The 22530-nt window shown below is 36.2% G+C and overlaps 1 protein-coding gene across 1 annotated transcript in view; it reads left to right on the forward strand.

Moving 5' to 3' along the window:
* LOC128648022 (disintegrin and metalloproteinase domain-containing protein 10-like) overlaps positions 1-22530 on the forward strand; it is a 140100-nt gene that overhangs the window by 74842 nt on the left and 42728 nt on the right. Inside the window, exons 11-13 of the mRNA XM_053700709.1 lie at positions 10518-10662; positions 14208-14391; positions 19590-19689. Of these exons, the coding sequence (XP_053556684.1) occupies positions 10518-10662; positions 14208-14391; positions 19590-19689 (429 nt within the window). The remainder of the gene's footprint in view (positions 1-10517; positions 10663-14207; positions 14392-19589; positions 19690-22530) is intronic.

Genomic DNA, 22530 nt, shown 5'->3' on the forward strand with positions numbered 1-22530 from the left:
CTGGTTTCTAGAGGCTTGTTCTGTTTGCATTTTTTCCCATTCCTGAAACTGTCATTTAAGGAATTTGATAATTTTGCTTTATATGTTGTTTTTCTATTACATATTACAAGATATTCCAAAAACTGTTCCTGTATCAGAAAATACTGTTGGATTCCTGATGACTGATATCAGTCCTACCAAAGCTAAGTTCATTTATTTTAATGTTATGAATTTTATCTTTAGCTATGGTTTGTAATAAGTTATCATGATAAACTTTTACATGTAGAGTCCATTAGTATTTATGCATTATCTATTGCTATTCTTTTTACATCTAATGTACAAGATATACCTAGGAATCTATGAGAATGTTTTTCTGATTCTATCCTAAAGGCTTTGTCTGACATCCCGCCTTCTAATAAAATGTATAGGTCTTTTTTAAACTTCTCATTTAGTTGATGAATTTTCAAATGACCGACAACATACTAACGGCTAGATTTAGAGTTCTGCGGCCAAAGGGGTGCGTTAGCTACGCATGCTTTTTTTCTCCCGCACCTTTTAAATACCGCTGGTATTTAGAGTTCACAGAATGGCTGCGTTAGGCTCCAAAAAGGGAGCGTACAGGCATATTTACCGCCACTGCAACTCTAGATACCAGCGTTGCTTACGGACGCGGCCAGCTTCAAAAACGTGCTTGTGCACGATTTCCCCATAGAAAACAATGGGGCTGTTTGAGCTGAAAAAAATCCTAACACCTGCAAAAAAGCAGCGTTAAGCTCCTAACGCAGCCCCATTGTTTCCTATGGGGAAACACTTCCTATGTCTGCACCTAACACCCTAACATGAACCCCAAGTCTAAACACCCCTAACCTTACACTTATTAACCCCTGCTTTCGCTGACCCCTGCATATTATTATTAACCCCTAATCTGCCTCTCTGTACACCACCGCAAGCTACATTATAGCTATGTACCCCTAATCTGCTGCCCCTAACCCCGCCGACCCCTATATTATATTTATTAACCCCTAATCTGCCCCCCTCAACGTCGCCTCTACCTGCCTACACTTATTAACCCCTAATCTGCCGAGCGGACCGCACCGCTACTATAATAAAGTTATTAACCCCTAATCCGCCTCACTCCCGCCTCAATAACCCTATAATAAATTGTATTAACCCCTAATCTGCCCTCCCTAACATCGCCGACACTTAACTTCAATTATTAACCCCTAATCTGCTGACCGAATCTCGCCGCTACTGTAATAAATGGATTAACCCCTAAAGCTAAGTCTAACCCTAACACTAACACCCCCCTAAGTTAAATATAATTTAAATATAACGAAATAAATTAACTCTTATTAAATAAATTATTCCTATTTAAAGCTAAATACTTACCTGTAAAATAAACCCTAATATAGCTACAATATAAATTATAATTATATTATAGCTATTTTAGGATTAATATTTATTTTACAGGCAACTTTGTATTTATTTTAACCAGGTACAATAGCTATTAAATAGTTAAGAACTATTTAATAGCTAAAATAGTTAAAATAATTACAAAATTACCTGTAAAATAAATCCTAACCTAAGTTACAATTGAAAATAACACTACACTATCAATAAATTAATTAAATACAATACCTACAATTATCTACAATTAAACCTAACACTACACTATCAATAAATTAATTAAATACAATACCTACAATTATCTACAATTAAACCTAACACTACACTATCAATAAATTAATTAAATACAATACCTACAATTATCTACAATTAAACCTAACACTACACTATCAATAAATTAATTAAATACAATATCTACAAATAAATACGATGAAATAAACTAACTAAATTACAAAAAATAAAAAAGAACTAAGTTACAAAAAATAAAAAAATATTTACAAACATTAGAAAAATATTACAACAATTTTAAACTAATTACACCTACTCTAAGCCCCCTAATAAAATAAAAAAGCCCCCCCAAAATAAAAAAATGCCCTACCCTATTCTAAATTTAAAAAGTTCAAAGCTCTTTTACCTTACCAACCCTGAACAGGGCCCTTTGCGGGGCATGCCCCAAAGAATTCAGCTCTTTTGCCTGTAAAAAAAACACATACAATACCCCCCCCCAACATTACAATCCACCACCCACATACCTCTAATCTAACCCAAACCCCCCTTAAATAAACCTAACACTAAGCCCCTGAAGATCTCCCTACCTTGTCTTCACTTCACCGGGTTCCGATTGGCTGATAGGATTCTATCAGCCAATCGGAATTAAGGTAGGAAAATTCTGATTGGCTGATGGAATCAGCCAATCAGATTGAGCTCGCATTCTATTGGCTGATCGGAACAGCCAATAGAATGCGAGCTCAATCTGATTGGCTGATCGGATCAGCCAATCGGATTGAACTTGAATCTGATTGGCTGATTCCATCAGCCAATCAGAATTTTCCTACCTTAATTCCGATTGGCTGATAGAATCCTATCAGCCAATCGGAATTCGACGGACGCCATCTTGGATGACGTCATTTAAAGGAACCATCATTCGGCTTGTAGGCGTCGTTAGAAGAGGATGGATCCGCGTCGGCTGGGAAGAAGATGGCTCCGCTCCGCTCCGGAAGAAAGAAGATTGAAGATGCTGCTTGATAGAAGACTTCATCCCGATGATGGACTTCCGACTTCAGCCCGATGATGGATTTCTTCAGCCGCCGCTTGGATCCAGACTTCAGCCCGAGGATGGACGTCACTCTTCAGCCCCCCGCTTGGGCTTGGATCAAGACATCGGAGGCTCTTCTAGACAGATCGGGACCCGGTGAGGTGAAGACAAGGTAGGGAGATCTTCAGGGGCTTAGTGTTAGGTTTATTTAAGGGGGGTTTGGGTTAGATTAGGGGTATGTGGGTGGTGGGTTGCAATGTTGGGGGGGGTATTGTATGTGGTTTTTTTCCATGCAAAAGAGCTGAATTCTTTGGGGCATGCCCCGCAAAGGGCCCTTTTCAGGGCTGGTAAGGTAAAAGAGCTTTGAACTTTTTTAATTTAGAATAGGGTAGGGCATTTTTTTATTTTGGGGGGCTTTGTTTTTTTATTAGGGGGCTTAGAGTAGGTGTAATTAGTTTAAAATTGTTGTAATATTTTTCTAATGTTTGTAAATATTTTTTTATTTTTTTTGTAACTTAGTTCTTTTTTATTTTTTGTACTATAGTTAGTTTATTTCATTGTATTTATTTGTAGGTATTTTATTTAATTAATTTATTGATAGTGTAGTGTTAGGTTTAATTGTAGATAATTGTAGGTATTTTATTTAATTAATTTATTGATAGTGTAGTGTTAGGTTTAATTGTAACTTAGGTTAGGATTTATTTTACAGGTAATTTTGTAATTATTTTAACTAGGTAACTATTAAATAGTTCTTAACTATTTAATAGCTATTGTACCTGGTTAAAATAAATACAAAGTTGCCTGTAAAATAAATATTAATCCTAAAATAGCTACAATATAATTATTATTTATATTGCAGCTATATTAGGGTTTATTTTACAGGTAAGTATTTAGATTTAAATAGGAATAATTTATTTAATAAGAGTTAATTTATTTCGTTACAATAAAATTATATTTAACTTAGGGGGGTGTTAGGGTTAGGGTTAGAATTAGCTTTAGGGGTTAAAAAATTTATTAGAGTAGCGGTGAGCTCTGATCGGCAGATTAGGGGTTAATACTTGAAGTTAGGTGTCGGCGATGTTAGGGAGGGCAGATTAGGGGTTAATACTATTTATTATAGGGTTATTGAGGCGGGAGTGAGGCGGATTAGGGGTTAATAACTTTATTATAGTAGCGGTGCGGTCCGCTTGGCAGATTAGGGGTTAATAAGTGTAGGTAGGTGGCGGCGACGTTGGGGGCGGCATATTAGGGGTTAATAAATATAATATAGGGGTCGGCGGTGTTAGGGGCAGCAGATTAGGGGTTCATAGGGATAATGTAGGTGGCAGCGGTGTGCGGTCGGCAGATTAGGGGTTAAAAATTTTTAATAGAGTGGCGGCGATGTGGGGGGACCTCGGTTTAGGGGTACATAGGTAGTTTATGGGTGTTAGTGTACTTTAGAGCACAGTAGTTAAGAGCTTTATAAACCGGCGTTAGCCCAGAAAGCTCTTAACTACTGCCTTTTTTTTGCGGCTGGAGTTTTGTCGTTAGATTTCTAACGCTCACTTCAGCCACGACTCTAAATACCAGCGTTAGAAAGATCCCATTGAAAAGATAGGATACGCAATTGACGTAAGGGGATCTGCGGTATGGAAAAGTCGCGGCTGGAAAGTGAGCGTTAGACCCTTTCCTGACTGACTCCAAATACCAGAGGGCGGTAAAAACCAGCGTTAGGAGCCTCTAACGCTAGTTTTGACGGCTACCGCCCAACTCTAAATCTAGCCGTAAATTATCCTTCTCTGATGATGTTTTTTCTCATTTAGAATATACTTCATCAGATATTTGACACTAACAAATCTACTTTTTTATTTTTAAATAGAGTACATTCGTTGTTGAAAAGGTGTTGATTATATTGGATATTGAGGAGTCTAGTTCTTTTGATTTAAGACTAGCTAACATTTAAATTCTGCTCATTAACCTCCTGTGGTTTCTTCAGAGGTTTTTTTCCCAGTTCATGATACTAGGGAATGGAATAGGTCTGGGACTTCTTTTATTCCTTCTTTAAGGTTTTTAAATTGTATCCTTTTCCGGCAGTTAGTTTAAAAGTTTTGAGGAAAGATCCCCAAAGTTAATGGGGCTATCTCTACTCTTGCTAAACATACTACTATTCCAATAGAAAATAGTATTTATTTTTTTCCTTCAGATGGGAAACTTGTATCTTATTTAAGGAAAAATATTTTATTTCAGGTCCTTTTCTTAGGCCTGCAATTTATTTGGCTGATGTTGCAAATGCTTCAACTTTCTGGTTGGATACTTTAGTACAACAAGTATCGGATTATGATTTGTTTTAGCATTGTTAAGTTGATCAACATGCTAATAATTTCATTTGTGTCGTCATTTTTTTTATATTTTCACAATTAAGGTTAAATCTATGTCTTTAGCTATTTTTAGCTAGAAGAACTTTGTGACTTAATCTTGGAATGCTAATTTGATTTCTAAAATCCATATTTCTTTTTTTCCAAGGTAATCAATTATTTGGTTCACAATTGGATTCAATTTTTTCAAACTGTTACTCTGGGGAAGGGAGTTTTTTGTTGCTTCAAGATTGAATTCTAAGAGTAAATCTTAAGCTTATATTAGTTTGATCTTAATAAGGAACAGAATCATAATTCTTCCCCAAGTAACATGTTTATAATTGGAAGCTTTCTTCGACATGGAATGAATTTAAGCTATTTAAAAGATCAAAGTCAGCCCCCCAAATTTGCATGTAGGTGCGTTTTTTTATTCCAGCTTAGCTGGTAAGGGGCAGGTTAAGACTTTTTTAAATTTGTTTGGTTCAATTCGGTCCAAACTTCTAAGATTGGGGTACTGAATAGGATTCAGAGTAAAACCGCCTGTGAGAAGTTTTTTTCTCTCTAGCATATTCCAGCTATTCCAGTAAAGGCTCACACTTTTCTGAAGTATGTTTCAGACCTGTATGTGTTGGGTACTTGTGAGGTGCGGCTGGTTACCCGTTGGGGTCTCAAGGCGCTGCTCAGACCTGGAGTTATCAGGGTATTCATACCAGTTCCATTTCAGGAACAGGGTTTGGGGTTTTGTTCAAAACTATTCATTGTCCCAAAGATAGAAAATCTTTATGATTTGTCATATAAGAGTTCCTTCTTTCAGAATGGTGTTTATATGGTCTATTCTGCCTTTTTGGTCAGTAAGGGCATTATTTGTTTACAATAGATACAATAGATGCATATCTTCTTTTGTTTTCATTCAGATTATTTTCATTTTCTGAGATTCTCTTTTTTTGACAAGCATTACCAATTTGTTGCTTTTCCTTTTGGTCTAGCGACAGAACTGAGAATCTTTTCAAGGTTCTCAGTGTTTCCTTATTTGGACGATCTCGTGGTACTGGCTCAGTCTTTTCGTTCTCCAGAATCTCATACGATTCAACTTTTGTTGTTTTTTCTAAGACATGGTTGGAGGATCTTTTTATCAAAAGATCCTTGGTTGCTCAGACAAGGGTCACCTTTTTTAGGTTTCCAGATAGATTGTGTCAATGTCTTTGTCTCTAACAGACAGGAGACAATTATATTGGGTTCAGTTTGTCAGAACCTTCAGTCTCTATTATTTCCTTCAGTAGCTATATGCATGGAAGTTTTAGGTCTCATGGCTGCAGCATTGGATTTGATTCCCTTTGCTCATTTTCATATGAAACCTTTCCAGTTTTTTATGCTGAATTAATGGTGCAGGGATTCTAGGATATCATTTTTAATATCTTTGAATTCCAATGTTCAACTATCTTTGACTTGGCGGTTAGATCACCATCATATAGTTCTACGGGTCTCTTCGATTCATCCAACCTGGACCTTGATCACTACAGATGCGAGTCTTTTAGGTTGGGAGGCTGTCTCTGGATCTCTGTCAGCACAAGGGGTTTGGAAATCTCAGGAGGCGAGATTACCATTCAATATTTTGGAACTCCGTGCATTCTCAGAGTTTGTCAGTTTTGGCTTCTTTTTGAAGAGAGAGACGTTATTGTTTTTCAGACAGACAATGTCACAACTGTGGCGTATGTCAATCATCAGGGTGGGACTCTCAGTCCTTAGGCTGTGAAAGAAGTATCTCGGATACTTGCTTGGGCTAAATCCAGCTCCTGTCTAATTTCTGCAGTCCATATCCCAGGTTTAGACAATTGGGAAGCGGATTATCTCTGTCAATCAAGCTTTACATCTGGGAGAATGGTCTCTTTACCCAGATGTGTTTTTTCAAATTGTTCAGATGTGAGGGTTTCTAGTAATAGTTCTGATGGCATCTCATCTAAACAAGAAAACTTCCCAGGTACCTATTCAGGTCCGGGGATCCTCAGGCGGAAGCAGTGTATGCATTGACATTTCCTTGAAATGATCAATCTGCCTATATTTTTGCTCCTTCTGGTTCTTCTTTTTAAGAGTGATTTTTCAAAATCATCATGGAGCAATTGTTTGTGCTGCTGGTGGCTCCAGCATGGCCGCTCAGGTTTTGGTGTATGGTTCTTGTTCGGATGTCCAGTTGCCAACCTTGGTCACTTCCATTTAGGCCAGACCTTAAGATTAGTTTTTTTCCGTCAGGAAATCAAATTATTAAATTTGATGGTATGGAAATTAAAACGCTTAGTGCTTAGTCATAGAGGTTTCTCTGACTCAGTGATTAATACTATGTTGCAGGTTCGTAAATCTGTGTCTAGAAAGATTTATTATCGAGTTTGGAAGACTTACATCTTATGATGCTCTTCTCATAATTTCTCTTGGCATGCTTTTAGAATTCCTAGGATTTTATAGTTTCTTCATAAGGTTTTGTCTGCAAGTTCCTTGGAAGAACAAATCTGCTCTTTCTGTGCTGTTTCACAGAAAAAATGCTAATCTTTCTGATATTCATTGTTTTTTTCAGGTTTTGGTTCGTATCAAGCCTGTCATTAAGCCAATTTCTCCTCCTTGGAGTCTTAATTTGGTTCTGAGGGCTTAACAGGCTCTTCCGTTTGAGCATTTGCGTTCTTTGGACATTAAATTACTTTCATGGAAAGTATTGTTCCTTTTGGCAATCTCTTCTGCTAGAAGAGTTTTTGAATTATCTGCTCTTTCTTGTGAGTCTCCTTTTCTGATTTTTCATCAGGATAAGGCGGTTTTTGCTGTCTTTATTTAAATTTTTACCTCACGTTGTCAATTCTAACAACATTAATAGAGGAATTATTGTTCCTTCCTTGTGTCCTAAATCCTAACAATTATTTGGAAATATCCTTACATTCTTTGGATGTGGTCAGAGTTTTGAAATATTATGTTGAAGCTACTAATATTTCAGTAAGACTTCTAGTCTATTTATTATCTTTTCTGGTTTTAGGAAAGGTCAGAAGGCTTCTGCCATTTCTTTGGCGTCTTGGTTAAAGCTTTTGATTCATCATGCTTATGTGGAGTCGGGTAAATCCCCGCCTCAAAGGATTACGGCTCATTCTACTAGGTCAGTTTCTACTTCCTGGGCTTTTAAGAATGAAGCTTCTGTTGATCAGATTTGCAAAGCATCAACTTGGTCTTCTTTGCATACTTTTACTGAATTCTACCATTTTGATGTTTTTTCTTCTTCAGAAGCAGTTTTTGGTAGAAAAGTACTTCAGGCAGCTGTTTCAGTCTGATTCTTCTGCTTATAATTTCATTTTTTTCATTATAAAGATTAAAACTTTTAATTTGGGTTGTGGATTGTTTTTTCAGCGGAAATGGCTGTCTTTATTTTATCCCTCCCTCTCTAGTGACTCTTGCGTGGAGTTCCACATCTTGGGTATTTGCTATCCCATACGTCACTAGCTCATGGACTCTTGCCAATTACATGAAAGAAAACATAATTTATGTAAGAATTTACCTGATAAATTAATTTCTTTCATATTGGCAAGAGTCCATGAGACCCACCCTTTTTTGTGGTGGTTATGATTTTTTTGTATAAAGCACAATTATTACAATTCCTTGTTGATGCTTTCGCTCCTTTCTTATCACCCCACTTCTTGGCTATTCGTTAAACTGAATTGTGGGTGTGGTGAGGGGTGTATTTATAGGCATTTTGAGGTTTGGGAAACTTTGCCCCTCCTGGTAGGAATGTATATCCCATACGTCACTAGTTCATGGACTCTTGCCAATATGAAAGAAATGAATTTATCAGGTAAACATAAATTATGTTTTTTTGGGTAAAAAAAAATACAAATTTCACTGCCATACACTGAATCTTCAATGAAAGGTACGCGATTCAAGATGGCGTCCCTTGCATTCCTATTGGCTGAAAGATTTGAATCAGCCAATAGGAATTAGAGCTGCTAAAATCCTATTGGCTGTTAAAATCAGCCAATAGGATTTAGGCAGCTCTAATTCTATTGGATGATGAATCCGCCTGGATGAGGACTTCTCCGCCGGGATGAAGATTGTTCAAGCGGGACTTCAAACACTGTAAATGGATCGTCGGGGGTTAGTGTTAGGTTTTTTAAGGGTTTTTTGGGTGTTTTTTTTTTAGATTAGGGTTTGGGCAGCAAAATAGCTAAATGCCCTTTTAAGAGCAATGCCCATACAAATGCCCTTTTCAGGGCAATGGGTAGCTTAGGTTTTTTTAGATTTAGGTTTTTTATTTTGGGGGGATGGTTGGGTGGTGGATTTTACTGTTGGGGGGTCTTTGTAATTTTTTTTTCAGGTAAGAGCTAATATCTTTGGGGCAATGCCCAACACAAAAGGCCATTTTAAGGGCCATTGGTAGTTTATTGTAGGTTAGGGTTTTTTTTTATTTTGGGTGGGCTTTTTTATTTTGATAGGGCTATTAGATTAGGTGTAATTCTTTATTATTTTTGATAATTTCGTTTGTTATTTTCCGTAATTTAGTATTTGTTATTTTTTGTAATTTAGTCTTTTTTTTTGTAATTAGATGCTTTGTAATTTTTAGAGTAGTGTTAGGATTTTTTTAATGTGTAGTTTAGTTTATTTAATTGGTAGTAAGTTTTATTTTAGTGTAATAATTATATTAATTTAATTGTTAGTTTAAACTTAGTTTTTTTAATTTGACAGGTAAGTTTAAATGTAATTTAAGCTAGGGAAATTGCAAGTTTAACATAACGTTAGGGGGCGTTAGGTTTAGGGGTTACTAGTTTAATTTAATTTATTGCTATGTGGGGGGCTTTCGGTTTAGGGGTTAATACTTTAATTTATTATATTTCGTTGTAGGGGGCTTTCGGTTTAGGGTTTAATAGGTTTATTATAGTGGGAGCGATGTGGGCTGACAGCAGATTAGGGGTTAATAATTAAATAGTGTTTGCGATGCGGGAGGGCGGTGGTTTAGGGGTTAAAAACTTTAGTATAGTGCTGACGATGTCGGGGAGCGGCGGAATAGGGGTTAATAAATGTTATTAGTGGCGGCGATGTCGGGAGCGTCAGATTAGGATTAATACATTTATTATAGTGTTTGCGATGTGGGAGGACCTCGGTTTAGGGGTTAATAGGTAGTTTATGGGTGTTAGTGTACTTTTTAAAACTTTAGTTATGAGTTTTATGTTACAGCTTTGTAGTGTAAAACTCATAACTATTGACTTTAGATGGTGTTACGGATCTTGTCATTTTAGAGTGTAATGCTCGCTTTTTAGCCTCCCAGAAAAACTCGTAATACCAGCGCTATGGGAATCCCCCCATTTAAAAACATAATTTTTTCGAGTGCGGTACTTACGTCGCGTTACAGGCTAAAAGGCTTGTGGTACACCTATACCGACAAGACTCGTAATGGCTGCGTTAGGTAAAATGATACGTTATGGCCCATAACACTGCAATTTGAGTCATAACGCTCAACTCGTAATCTAGATGTGTATTAACAGGGGCCTTTACATTCTGTTTTTCTACGTTTTTGTTTTTAGAGAGTGGTCTTCCAATTTGTGGAAATCGAATAGTAGAGAGTGGAGAGGAATGTGATGTAGGTTTAAAGGATAATGATGCCTGCTGCTATGGCGCCAATGCATCACCCGAACTACAGTGCAGATTAAGGCCTGGGAAACAGTGCAGGTAAGTACTTGTATATTTTCACTAAGCAGCACTCACTGGCCTAGATTAATTAAAGGTCTCTGAGACAGCAAACTATTAGCTCATAATCCCCATATGGAAGTCAGGGTTGAATATTATGTTTTCTTCTAGTTGCATCATGTTGCTCTACAAATTATTGGATTTAATGGTGCATCTTGCAGGGGATTGTGAGATTGAATACAGAGGAACCCAGCTCTGACAAATGGTCTGTCCATAAAGTTAATATATATCATACATCAGCAACAAGTTAATGGGGGCAAAGCTTATTCTGAGTAAGGAAAATATATGGGGAGAGGGTCAGATGTTTCATGGGTGGAGTAATCATGGGTAGATGTCCTATTGTTCCTTGAGCAGAGCTGGATGGTCTGGGGTGTAACTTGATGTTAGGGGTGTGGCTATGTAGTATGGGAGTATGACTGGGGGTTAGGGGTGTGGCTATGGGGTAAGAGCAATGCTGGGAGATAGGGGTGTGGCTATGTGGTCTGGGGCCTCACTATGTGCTTTTTTGGTGTGGCTAGGTGAAAGGAACAGCAAAAGGGAGGGTCTATTTTCTCCCTTCCTCTCACCACAACAGGGGTACAATGTTTGAGGTTCAGATGAATTTGTACTTCTGTAGAACTAACACTGCTGGTAATGTATTGATTTATATTGATTTAGTTAAATCAAATCATTAGTTAAAATAATTTTTCTGTGACTGAAGCTGAGACAAATCAGTGATTTTTACAAATGTAAAGCACTTTATACAGCCTAATATGACACTTCAAGGCTTATTTTACACAACGAGGAATGCATTATATTAACATCCCTACAATCCTGCTATACATAAAATACACAATATAAAGTCTAAAATGAATAGCATTGTTGTGCCATTGCAATAAAGTACTCAATCAAATTAAATATTTTAATCACTTTTTGTATTTTATGCATAGCAGAATAATTAAGAATAGTTGCATAGACATTACTCATTCCCCTGGACTAACAAACTCCTCCCACAAGATGACCTCCTTGTTCCAACAGCTTAAAGTGACACTAAAATCAAAATGAAACATTCATTATTCAGATAGAGTATGTCATATAAAAACAACAACTTTGCAGTACACTTCCATTATTAAATCTTGCACAGTTCAGCTCCCACTGAGCACGTACAAAAGTATATGTATGTGAGTCTGTGATTGGGTGATGGCTGTCACATGATACAGGGGGTAGGCTACGTAAGAAATGTTTAAACTTGTTTAAAAATAACTGCTTTTTATTTGAAATTCTGTTGCATTGTCTTTTTATTATGCATTTGTTGGTCATGCAATTCTACTGTATTTAATGGTCCTTTAACTGTCAACCTTAAGACACTATGCGCTATGGGCCAAATTGTGAGTGGCACGCTGTTTCACACAAGCGATATCAGGTTTATTGCAGCTGTCGGAAGAAGTGCTCGTATTACAAGTTGAAAGTAAATGCGAAACCCGTGGTTTACACTAGAATCATTACTGCAACCTCAGAGCTCTGGTTAACTGTTACGCAAGACAAAAATGTGTCACAAAACAAATCAAAATACATTTAACAGTACAGTCACACTCATAATAACACTATCTGATAAAAAATATTTAAAAAAAATAGGGCATACTAAAGTTATAAGGGCTCAATGATATGAGGTACCAGGTGTTAGAAAAAAGGCTACAAAGGGATTTAACATAGAGATATATACATATACATGTCTAATATATATATATGTATATATATGTGTACATACATATGCATTTATATATTTACAGACAAATATACACATATAAACACATACATATACAGGTAGCCCTCAGTTTACGCCGGGATTAGGTTCCAGAAGGAATGTTTGTAAATCAAAACCGCTGTAAATTTCTTACGTAGCCTACCCCCTGTATCATGTGACAGCCATCACCCAATCACAGTCAATGGGAAGTGAGGGAGTTAGGTTCCAGGCCCCTCTCAAAATTGTCATAAGTAACATCTAATACATTATTTTTAAAGCTTTGAAAGGAAGATTTTAAATCCTAAACAGCATTATAAACCTAACAATATAGATTGTATCATCTTCAAACTGTTTAATGAACAAAAACATTTGCTAAACATCACCTAATAAAATAATTACACAACAGACTGCATCATCATCAAACTAAGTTTAATGAACAAAAACGTTTTTTTACTTGCATTTTTCTGCAATCAGTTCTTTGCATTGTTAGCATGTTACATAATATTGGGTCTGCACCTATTCTATGCATTTCAATCTGCAGTGAATAAGCAGTTAGGCACCCTCACCTCAAGCTGCTGGACAGGAAGATAACAGGGAAGTGGCTGCTAGATAGCTAATGTCTGTTCTGTGTACACAGATCAATTTTAGACCTGTTAAGATGCATAACTTTGCTGCAAAACAAGCGGACAGCTCCACCTACTGGCTATTTTAATTAGTGCACATGACTGGAAAAAAAAGGTTGTTATTCTGAAACGGCACAAATTGAACAAGCGTAAACCGAGGGCCACCTGTATATATATATATAATATAGACATATATAAGTGCATTGGAGTCCTTTGCAGTAAAGTAGGTGGAAACATGTAAAAGCATATTTATGCAATATTAATATTTAATAAAGTGTTATACTGTGCATTTACTGTAAATATTTCAATGTTCCTATATATATATATCTATATATATTGTATACCTGCATATATATAAATATATAGGTATAGATATATATGTTACAAAAAAATCATATATATATATATATATATATATATATATATGTATTTATGAATAAATATAACATATTCTGCAATGTGAAGAACATTGGAATGTGAAATATTCATATTTTTATGTTGGGCTAGTGCACTTGTGAAAATACAATCAGGTTTGTACGTGATTAGGGTGCTAGATTTTTCCTACTTTTCTTGCTCCATTGACTTCTATAGGGAAAATATTAACGCGCTTACTTTTACTTTCAAATTGTAATACACGTGCTACCCGACACAAACAAAAAGCTTACTTCTAGCACAGTTAACACAAGAGCAGGAGTGGAAAATGCCGCTCCACTCATAATCTAGCGCTATATCCCACTGCATTATACCCTCATTGTCAGCAAAAATGTAGTCAACATTACTTAAACTGCTTAAGAATTTTCAATAATCTCTCAAGGAGCCTTTCATCCAGCCTCACTGGAGCAGCTCACAGACCAGATGAGCTTTATTGAATCTAACTCAGTATTACATAAGGTCCAATGACATTTTATTTACATGCAGATGCTAAGCAAGTTTGTATATAGCAATTGTTAATACAAAAGAACATGCTACAATTTTTTTCAATAGTAACAACAGTAAAGTTGCTGTATTTGTACATCACATTTACAAAAAAATAGTTCTCATGACGTCTCCCTGTATCTGTGAATCACCATTTCTTTACAATATTTTTCTTTTCTGACACATATATACACACACACATATAAATATATATATATATATATATGTACTGATGGTGCATAACACTATATCTTTTTTCTTTATAGTCCAAGTGAAGGACTCTGCTGCAGTGAGAGTTGTTACTACAAGTCAGAAGGAGAAAACTGTCAGAATGAAACAGAATGCACATTTGAGAATAACTGCACAGGTGTATCTGCTAAATGTCCAAAACCTACTGTAAAAGATGATAATACTTTGTGCAACTTTGGAACAAGAATATGCACTCAAGGGGTAATTTTGTAACTTTTTGCTACCTAGATTACAATAATGTTAAATGTAGATGGCGCAGGTCCTGAAAGATCACTTTGGATATGTAGATATTTCTGCGAACAAAGGAAATAGGCTTGACGTATATATATATATATATATATATATATGCCAAAAGGTGCAGTATACTCACTCCATAAAATCTGTAATGTCGGCCAATCTGAAAGGGAGCCCCTTGGAATATGTAATACAGTCAAACTGAAGAAAAGGGAAAACTCCAATAAAGAAAGGGTAAGGTACTCTGTATATAAACAAGTAGTAACTTACTCCATTAAAATCCAAATTCCAGCGATGTCACAGAAAAGAGCAGACAAAAACAGATAAAGATTGCTATGCTGAGACAAACATTGCTGGTTTGTCATCGAGACAACACATGACAATCATGTGACACACTCAGACCTGAAACGGAACAATTTATATACAACTACCCGATTGAGGACTTAAACATGTAAACATTTTCATTGGTTGTTATTATATTTTGTGATTGGTTCTTTGTTTTTACCCAGGTAATACCGTTCTAATAACATTTATATATATTTAAAGTAGATTGGCGACATAGCTTATTCATTTGAATAATAAATTGGATATTTTTATGGTTAAAAACAAACATACTTTTAATTCTCTAATTTGTGAGTCCAATTTCCGGTTAATCCGGAATTTAGAACATATGCCACCTGTATTTAAACCAGCAATGTTTGTCTCAGCATAGCAATCTTTATCTGTTTTTATCTGCTCTTGAGAAAGACGTTTTATTGTTGAAACGCATTGAGCTGAGCTAAATATTAAAAGTTTTGTTCATTTTTATAGACACCACAGTGTTTTTGGCTGTTTCTTTGCTGTGACATCGCTGGAATTTGGATTTTAATGGAGTTAGTTACTACTTGTTTATATACAGAGTACCTTACCTTTTCTTTATTGGAGTTTTCTTCAGTTTGGCTGTATTACATATACCAAGGGGCTCCCTTTCAGACTGGCCGACATTACAGATTTTATGGAGTGGGTATACTGCACTCTTATTATTTGGCATATATATATATATATATATATATATATATATACGTCAAGCCTATTTCCTTTGTTCGCAGAGATATCTACATATCCAAAGTGATCTTTCAGGACCTGTGCCATCTACATTTCACAAGATTCCCTTTTAAAGTCTTTTGGGAGAGACTGCAAGAAGGCAGCGGTCCACTGTTAAGGAGAGTATCAGTTCTTTGTCATTTTGTAACAGATTTTTTGTTTTAAGATCTAACATTATCTATACATTTCTTTTGCTAGATTACAATAAGTTAGAACTGCTATATAAAACATTGATTATATTGACTCCCATCATTTTCTAAATCATTGTAATCCATAAGGAATGCTACAGTTTTAATTAATGAAGATATAATAACAAAATCTAGTTAGGGACAGTAAACAAATTGTACTTACAAGAAGCTTTTTTTTGTATTGCAATAGAATGTGATTAACTTGTATCTAAGCCTCTCCAGACTGCCCCATTATTTCAGTTCTTCTGACAGACTTGCATTTTAGCCAATCAGTGCTCACTCATTGGAAAATCCACATGAGTGAGCACAATGTTATCTATATGGCACACATGAACTATCGCTGTCAAAATGCACTTAGATAAGAGGCGGCCTTCAAGGCCTTAGAAATCAGTTTATGAGACTACCTATGTTTACCTTTCAACAAAGAATACCAAGAGAATAAAGCAAATTTGATGATAAAAGTAATCTGGAAAACATCATTTATACTTACCTGATAAATTATTTTCTTTCCTGGCATGGAGAGTCCACAAATCCATTCAATTACTAGTGGGAATTCAACTCCTGGCCACCAGGTGGAGGTAAAGAACACCCCAGCAAAGCTTCAAGTATCCTCCTACTAGCCACAACCCCCAGTCATTCTAAGCTTCAAGATCATGTAACCTGTTCCAAAGTGGTCTTCATTATTATCATATATATATAACATCACTTCAATTAGTACATTTAGTTAAAGCTTGAACAACCAATTAAAAAAGTAATTAACTAATCCTAGACCTTAGCTCCTTCTTAATCCCATTAACTCAAATAATTGGGCCAGTAAAATAAAAAAGAAAACAGTGATCTCTCAACCAAGCAGTCTGCAACAAGTAAATGATGTACCCTTGTTGTAAACTTGCTGACAAATTAAATGGTTACTCAAAAATGGGGCAAATTCATTATTATATTTCTTACTGAATAATTAGCTAAATTATCGGATCTGGTAATTATACTCACCTAGATTACGAGTTTTGTGTTACGGTTTTAACTCTGAAAAAATGGCCATTTCAGTGTAAAAACAGTAACACAGCCATTACGAGTCTTGTCAGTATAGCTATACTGCAAGCATTTAAGCCTGTAACGCAACGTCAATCCCACACTCAAAAAAATGACATTTTTGCACTACTAAAAAAAAATTGTCTAAAATTACAAAAAATAACAAACACTACATTTCGAAAAATAACAAACAAAATTATCCAAAATAAAAACAATTACACCTAATCTAATAGCCCTATACAAATAAAAATGCCCCCCAAAATAAAAAAACCCTAGCCTACAATAAACTACCAATAGCCCTTAAGAGGGCATTTTGTAGGGCATTGCCCTAAAGAAATCAGCTCTTTTACCTGGAAAAAAAAACAAAGAACCCCCAACAGTAAAACCCACTACCCAACCAACCCCCCAAAATATAAAACTTAACTCTAACAAAAACCTAAGCTACCCATTGCCCTGAAAAGGGCATTCGTATGGGCATTGCCCTTAAAAGGGCATTTAGCTCTTTTACATTGCCCTGAAAAGGGCATTCAGCTCTTTTAAAAAAGCCCTAATCTAAAAAAAAAACACCCTAAAAAAGTAAAAAAAACCTTAACACTAACCTCCGAAGATCTACTCACAGTTTCTGAAGTCCAGAACTCCATCCTGATCCAGGCAGCGAAAAGTCTTTATCCAGGCGACGAGAAGTCTTCATCCAGGCGGCATCTTCTATCTTCATCCAGATGGCATCTTCTATCTTCATCCCGGCGGCGTCTTCTATCTTCATCCCGGCGGCGTCTTCTATCTTCATCCCGGCGGCGCAGAGCAGATCCATCCTTGAACACATCCGGCATGGAGCGTCCTTTTCATACGGTCACCGCCGTACACTGGATCTTCAATGCAAGGGAACCTTTTCAAAATGGCTTCCCTTGCATTCCTATTGGCTGATTTGATTCTTGAAATTCAAATCAGCCAATAGGATGAGAGCTACTGAAATCCTATTGGCTGTTCATATCAGCCAATAGGATGAGATCTACTGAAATTCTATTGGCTGATTTGAATAGCCAATATAATTTCAATAGCTCTCATCCTATTGGCTGATTTGAATTTCAAGAATCAAATCAGCCAATAGGAATGCAAGGGACGCCATTTTGAAAAGGCTCCCTTGCATTGAAAATCCAGTATACGGCGGTGACCTTATGAAGAGGATGCTCCTTGTCGGACGTATTCAAGGATGGATCCCCTCCGCGCCGCTGGGATGAAGATAGAAGATGCCGCCTGAATGAAGATAGAAGATGCCGCCTGGATGAAGACTTCTTGCCGCAGGATGAAGATGGATGTCCGGACTTCAGAAACTGTGAGTGGATCTTCGGGGGTTAGTGTTAGGATTTTTTTCCTTTTTTTGGGCGTTTTAGATTAGGGTTTGGGCTTTTTTAAAAGAGCTGAATGCCCTTTTCAAGGCAATGTAAAAGAGCTGAATGCCATTTTAAGGGCAATGCCCATACAAATGCCCTTTTCAGGGTAATAGGTAGCTTAGGTTTTTGTTAGATTTAAGTTTTTTTATTTTGGGGGGTTGGTTGGGTGGCGGGTTTTACTGTTGGGGGGTCTTTGTATTTTTTTACAGATAAAAGAGCTGATTTCTTTAGGGCAATTCCCTACAAAAGGCCTGTTTAAGGGCTATTGGTAGTTTATTGTAGGCCAGGGTTTTTTTTTTATTTTTGGGGGGCTTTTTCATTTTTATAGGGCTATTAGATTAGGTGTAATTGTTTTTATTTTGGATAATTTTGTTTGTTATTTTTCATAATTTAGTGTTTGTTATTTTTTGTAATTTAGTATTTTTTATAATTTTAGACTTAAATTTGTTTAGTAGTGTTAGGGATTTTTAATGTGTAATTTAGTTTTTTTAATTGGTAGTTATTTTAATTTTAGTATAATAGTTATGTTAGGTTATTTGTTAGCTTAAACTTAGGTTTTTTAATTTCACAGGTAATTTTTTATTGATTTTAAGATAGGGATATTGTAATTTTAATATAAAGTTAGGGGGTTGTTAGGTTTGGGGTTAATAGTTTAATTTAGTTTTTTTGCGATGTGGGGGGCTGGCGGTTTATTGGTTAATAGGTTTATTTAGTAGTGGTGATGTGGGAGGCCAGAGGTTTAGGGGTTAATAACATTATTTAGTGGCGGCGATGTCGGGGAGCGGCGGAATAGGGGTTAATAGCTTTATTATGGTGTTGGGGTGCGGGGGAATAGGGGTTAATAACTTTATTATAGTGGCGGCAATGTCAGGGAGCGGCGGAATAGGAGTTAATTACTTGTATTAGTGGTGGCGATGTTGGGAGCGGCAGATTAGGGGTTAATAACTTTATGTCGGTGTCGGAGATGTCAGGGCGGCAGAAGGGTGTTTAGACTTGGGGTTTATGTTAGGGTGTTAGGTTTAAACGTAACTATTTTTCCCTATAGACATCAATAGGATTGCGTTACAGAGCTTTTCATTCTGAGCTTCAGGTGTTAGAAAAAAAACTAACACTCTCTCCTCAATGATGTCTATGGGGAAAGTGTGCACTAGCACGTCAAAACACCCTTTGGCTTTTGTGCGGTATGGAGCTTATCGCCACCATATCGCACGAACAAGGCGACTTTTTTAGAAACTTGTAATGGCAGCGATATGGAGGGTGAAATAACGGAACTTTTTTTGCGTTCGCTTCGCACCCTCTATAGCGCAAAACTTGTAATCTAGGCGACTCACTGTGCATTCAACAATACCTACCAACATGATCCTCCACAAAACATGCCACTTAGATCGTGTTACCTTCCCAATACAGCCCCAGCAGCTTGTTCTAGTTTACATAACCTTTATGTTTTATTTTTCCTTTTTTCTTTTAATAAAAGGTATGCCGTCAATCAATCTGTTTAAAGTTTGGTTTAGAGCAATGTGATTGTGAAAGTAATTCCATCTACGAAATGTGTCAGCTTTGCTGTAAGAAACCAGGTAAGATTTTTTTTTGTACTTTTGATTGAATGCATTTTAATTCTGGATTCACTGAAATACACACCATTTCCTTTAGTTGCAGTATTTTTTTCTTTCATGAATCAGATGGAGCATGCAATTTTAAGCAACTTTCTCGTTTACTCCTATTATCCATTTTTCTTCGTTCTCTTGGTATCTTTATTTAAAAAGCAGGAATGAAAGCTTAGGAGCCGGACAATTTTAGATTCAGCACCTGGGTAGCGCTTGCTGATTGGTGGCTAAATGTAACACCACCAATCAGCAAGCACTATCCAGGGTTCTGACTAGGGATGGGCGAATGTTTTGCAACATTTGAAAAATTAAACTAATTTTAACACATTCGTTTGAATGTTTGCACAACATTCTAACATTCGTTTAGTGTAAAAGTATTTTTACTGCTTTCTTTAAATGTAATATTCGATTTGAATTTTTCTAATAATTCGATTAGAATTATGCAATATTTATAGTAACATAGTAGATGAGGTTGAAAAAAGACCGAAGTCCATCAAGTTCAACCTATGCAAATCTAAAATACTTACAAAAAGCTCCAGTTAAAGACGAAAATGTATCCAAGCCATTTTTAAATGTATCTAGGGTATTGGCATTCACTACCTCCTTTAGTAATGAGCTCAACAATTTTATTGCTCTTACGGTGAAAAATTTTTTCCGTTGCAGGAGATTAAATCTCCTTTCCTCCAACCTTAAATTGTGACCTCTTGTCACAAACAATTTTCTTGTAATAAACAGAGCTTCTGCCATCTCTGTATATGGGCCTTGAATATATTTATATAAAGTAATCATGTCACCTCTCAAGCGCCTTTTTTCTAAACAAAACAGACCCAGTTTGGCTAGCCTCTCCTCATATCTTAAATTCTTCATTCCTCTGATTAGCTTTGTGGCCCTTCTCTGAACTTTTTCTAGTTCTGCAAAAAAAAATTTGTGATCGGTCCCCAGAACTGCACTCCATACTCAAGGTGAGGTCTTACCAGGGATTTATATAGTAACAGAATTATGATTCCATCCATCTTCAGCTTGTTATCTATTACTACTCCCAAATCCCTTTCCTCCTCTGTTTGGCTAAGTCTTATCCCATTTAAATAATACGTTGCCTGCTTATTTTTACTTCCAAATTGTAGAAACTTGCATTTTCGCATATTAAATCTCATTTTCCATTTACCTGCCCATACTTTTAATTTTTGCAAATCCCTTTGTAATGAAAGTTCATCCTGCTTTGACCTAATGACCTTACTTAACTTAGTATCAACTGCAAAAATAGAGATGTCACTATTTAATCCTTGCTCCAAGTCATTTATAAAAATATTAAAAAGAACAGTGCCCAGTACTGAACCATAGGGGAATCCACTGATTACCTTTTTACAATCTGAGTATGATCCATTCACTACTACTCGTTGCTCCTTATCTTTTATCAAGTTATTTATCCATGAGCTAACATTTTCAGCTATTTCCAGTACATTCATTTTGTGCATTAATCTCCCATGTGGCACTGTATCAAATGCCTTTGCAAAACCTAAGTATATCACATCAACTGATTCCCCATTATCTATATTTTTACTTACTTCCTCATAGAATCTAATTAGATTAGTCTGACATTATCTATTTCTCATAAAACCATGCTGATTTGAACTCATAATCTTGTTTACACAAATGTGCTCATCAATATAATCCCTTATAATCCCTACAAATATCTTCCCCACTATTGATGTCAGACTAACTGGTCTATAGCTTCCTGGATCATCCCCGCTTCCCTTTTAGAAGAGTGGCACCACATCATCTTTATGGGGTACCATGCCTGAGGATAATGAGTCTTGAAAAATTAAGAGTAGAGGTTTGTCTATAACACTGCTATATTCTCTTAACACCCTTGAGTGCCTTCCATCTGGGCCTGGAGTTTTATTTACCTTAATATTATACAGTTTTTTCCTGATATCCTCTATACATAACCCAGTTAATGGTATGTGCTTGCATGTTCTAGTTTGTTCCAAAGTATTGTCCATTGGTTCCTCTCTTGTGTATACTGAAGAAAAAAACTGGTTTAGTACCTCAGCCTTCTCCCTCTCACTGTTAACCATGCTACCCTCCACCTATTTTAATGTACCTATATTGTCCTTCTTAGATTTTTTGCTATTTATTTACTTAAAGAACCTTTTAGGGTTAGACTTAGAATCCTTTGCAATTCATTTTTAATTTTTTCATTTTTGGCTAATTTAATTGCTTTTTTGCATGCTTTGTTATATTCCTTATAAATAAGGTATGTTGAGTCTGTACTATTTTCTTTGAATAATTTAAATGCCCTACGTTTTTTCCTAATTTCTCTCAACACATTTTTATTTAGCCACATTGGCTTGGATTTTTTATTTTTTATAACCATATGGTATTTATTGATATGTATATTTATTTAACAAAGTTTTAAATGTTATCCATTTAACTTCTGTATTTTTATTAGAGAATACTTTGTCCCAATTTATGTGATTTAATGATTTCCTTAATCTTTGAATTTTGCTTTCTTAGAATTAAAAGTCTTAGTTAAACCTTTAAGACACTGCTTATGAAAAGAGATTTCAAATGTGACCATGTTATGATCACTGTTACCCAAACATTCTTTGACCAATCAGCCACCAGCAGGGGGGTGTCAATCAACCCGATCGTACTCGATCGGGTTGAATTGTGGCGATCTCTGTCCGCCTCATCAGAGCAGGCGGACAGGCTTGTGGAGCAGCGGTCTATAGACCGCTGCTTCATAACTGCTGTTTCTAGTGAGTCTGAAGACTCGCCAGAATCAAGGGCCCTCAAGCTCCGTTCGGA

The sequence above is a fragment of the Bombina bombina genome, chromosome 2 (assembly GCF_027579735.1).
Source record: "Bombina bombina isolate aBomBom1 chromosome 2, aBomBom1.pri, whole genome shotgun sequence".
NCBI classification, from domain to species: Eukaryota; Metazoa; Chordata; class Amphibia; order Anura; family Bombinatoridae; genus Bombina; species Bombina bombina.